Below are 1,933 nucleotides of genomic sequence, written 5' to 3' on the forward strand. Positions count from 1 at the left end.
GGGTTGAATGACTGGCTCTTGTCGAGCTACGGTCACTGCTTGAGTTGAGTTGACCATTGGTTTTTGTCCTGAGCCTAACATTATGTTGTGCTAATCTTACTACTACACAATTACTTGTACTTCCTCTTATAAGTGTCATGGTTTTAGTTTTGACTTATTCTTGATCGGAGGGGAGTTATAACATTTACGGAATTGCTTTGCATACGATGTTTCATGTCCGATTTTGGTACGATCCTCCAATCCGTTGGACTCCATGCGCCCTCTAATCAAACGACCATGTGGCTTGTCGTACAAACTTCGGATGTGAATCCGTCAGACGTATAGCAGAGTATTTAGGCCAAAAGCAAGCTCACATGCTACATTTATTGCTCGAATTAAGGAGTTCTCAAAAAAAATTCATATACTTTGTAGTACTTCAACAAATATAGGGCTACAAAAATACTGAATTAATTATTGACAGACGACGCAAGGTGTTCTAACTGCAGTTTGCAGAGAAAATTCTTTTCGGGGAGATAGTCCGGCAGAATGTCCGTGCATGTCTTGGTGTGAGGATCATAGAGTCCAAAGGATGCTTTCCTTTCCATGTAGTAGTAGTATCTAGGAACATATTCTATAAGCAACTTTTCGCCACCATGCATCACCCTTAAAGGCATACAACGATAAGGCGCATAACGATACCCGAATACGCTCATTGGGATTGTGTACACTTTGGTCCAGTTACCTTTACCACAATCATGCATGATCCATATGTTGGTGGATGAATTATGTGAATTTGGAAACATACGCACGTTGTCATACTCCTCTTGGACCAAACAAAGAAAACCGTTGAGCTCTGTTATGTAGACTGAAATTGTACTCCACCTCTTGGCACCAACAAACTCCGATGGACCTTCGATCGGGTTGACCTTCCATTGCTCTTTTTCGAGGTCAAAGCAAAGCAAGGTGCCAGATGCCCCTTCGGTCAAGAAGTACATGACACCATCAATAGTGATTGGAGAATAATAGCGATCGAGGAAATACTTGTTGGTGGGGCGTGTCTTCCTCCTTCTCCATCTTGTGTCGGCACCTAATGTGAGAACTTGACAGGTATCACCTCGGACGAGCCGGACCACCTTGTATACACAAGAGGAGGCGGTACGGCCGATGCCGATGGTTTCATACTGACATCTGGCAAATTCATGTTGTTGCCTTTTCACTTGTAGTCCCGAGATGGACAAGAGCACCTTCCCCGTGGCCAAATCAACCACATGGACACCTTTGCAAGGATGGTCGAGGACACACACTAGTCCGGCGTCGAGGCTTGTCGCGGGAAGGATGTCCGATCCACCGACGCCTTCGATCACTCTAACAACATTGCCGCTGAGATCCCTGAGCCGCAAATCAGGTTCATTGTATCCTCGAAAGTAGCCGGTGTCGACGAGGAGCAGGTCGGGGCGGCGAGACTTGTGTGCGGCGAGGAAGGCCGGGTCAGAGAGGAGGGCACACCACTGCTTGGACACGCATTGGAACCGGCGGAGGGCCCTCCCTGGCATCCTCAAAAGGATGTCAAAGAGGATGTCATTTGCTATTGAGACTGCAGTTGCCTTGGGAAGCATGTCGTGTGCACACCGCCGGCCGGCCGGCCGGAAAATAATAAGATCGGTATTCTATGGATTGATATCTCTTCGTCGGTCCGTCTGGTCTATCCGCTGAGGCGAGTACCTTTAAATAGGTTGCAATACCCGTGGGCAAAATTGAGCTTGAGTTGGAATCGGAGCAAGAGATAAGGAAGCACTTACACGAAAGGAAATAAAATACTAGATTAAATTGGTCGAGCTATCGCCTCGTATACGACTCCAAGATAAGAACCCGGCTCCCCCGAAAAAAGTATTATAAGAACCCGGCTTACATAATTAATTAGATGGCTATCTATTTTCCTCCAAATAAAGTTTTC

At 46.3% G+C, this 1,933-nt stretch overlaps 1 protein-coding gene across 1 annotated transcript; it reads right to left on the reverse strand.

Annotated features, from left to right (window-relative positions):
* Positions 1-446: 446 nt before the first annotated feature.
* LOC127309835 (putative F-box protein At5g62060) lies at positions 447-1,595 on the reverse strand. Its single transcript, XM_051340557.1, has one exon. The coding sequence runs from the start codon at positions 1,593-1,595 to the stop codon at positions 447-449; it is 1,149 nt and encodes a 382-aa protein (XP_051196517.1).
* Positions 1,596-1,933: the final 338 nt, after the last annotated feature.

The sequence above is a fragment of the Lolium perenne genome, chromosome 6, assembly GCF_019359855.2.
Source record: "Lolium perenne isolate Kyuss_39 chromosome 6, Kyuss_2.0, whole genome shotgun sequence".
NCBI lineage: Eukaryota > Viridiplantae > Streptophyta > Magnoliopsida > Poales > Poaceae > Lolium > Lolium perenne.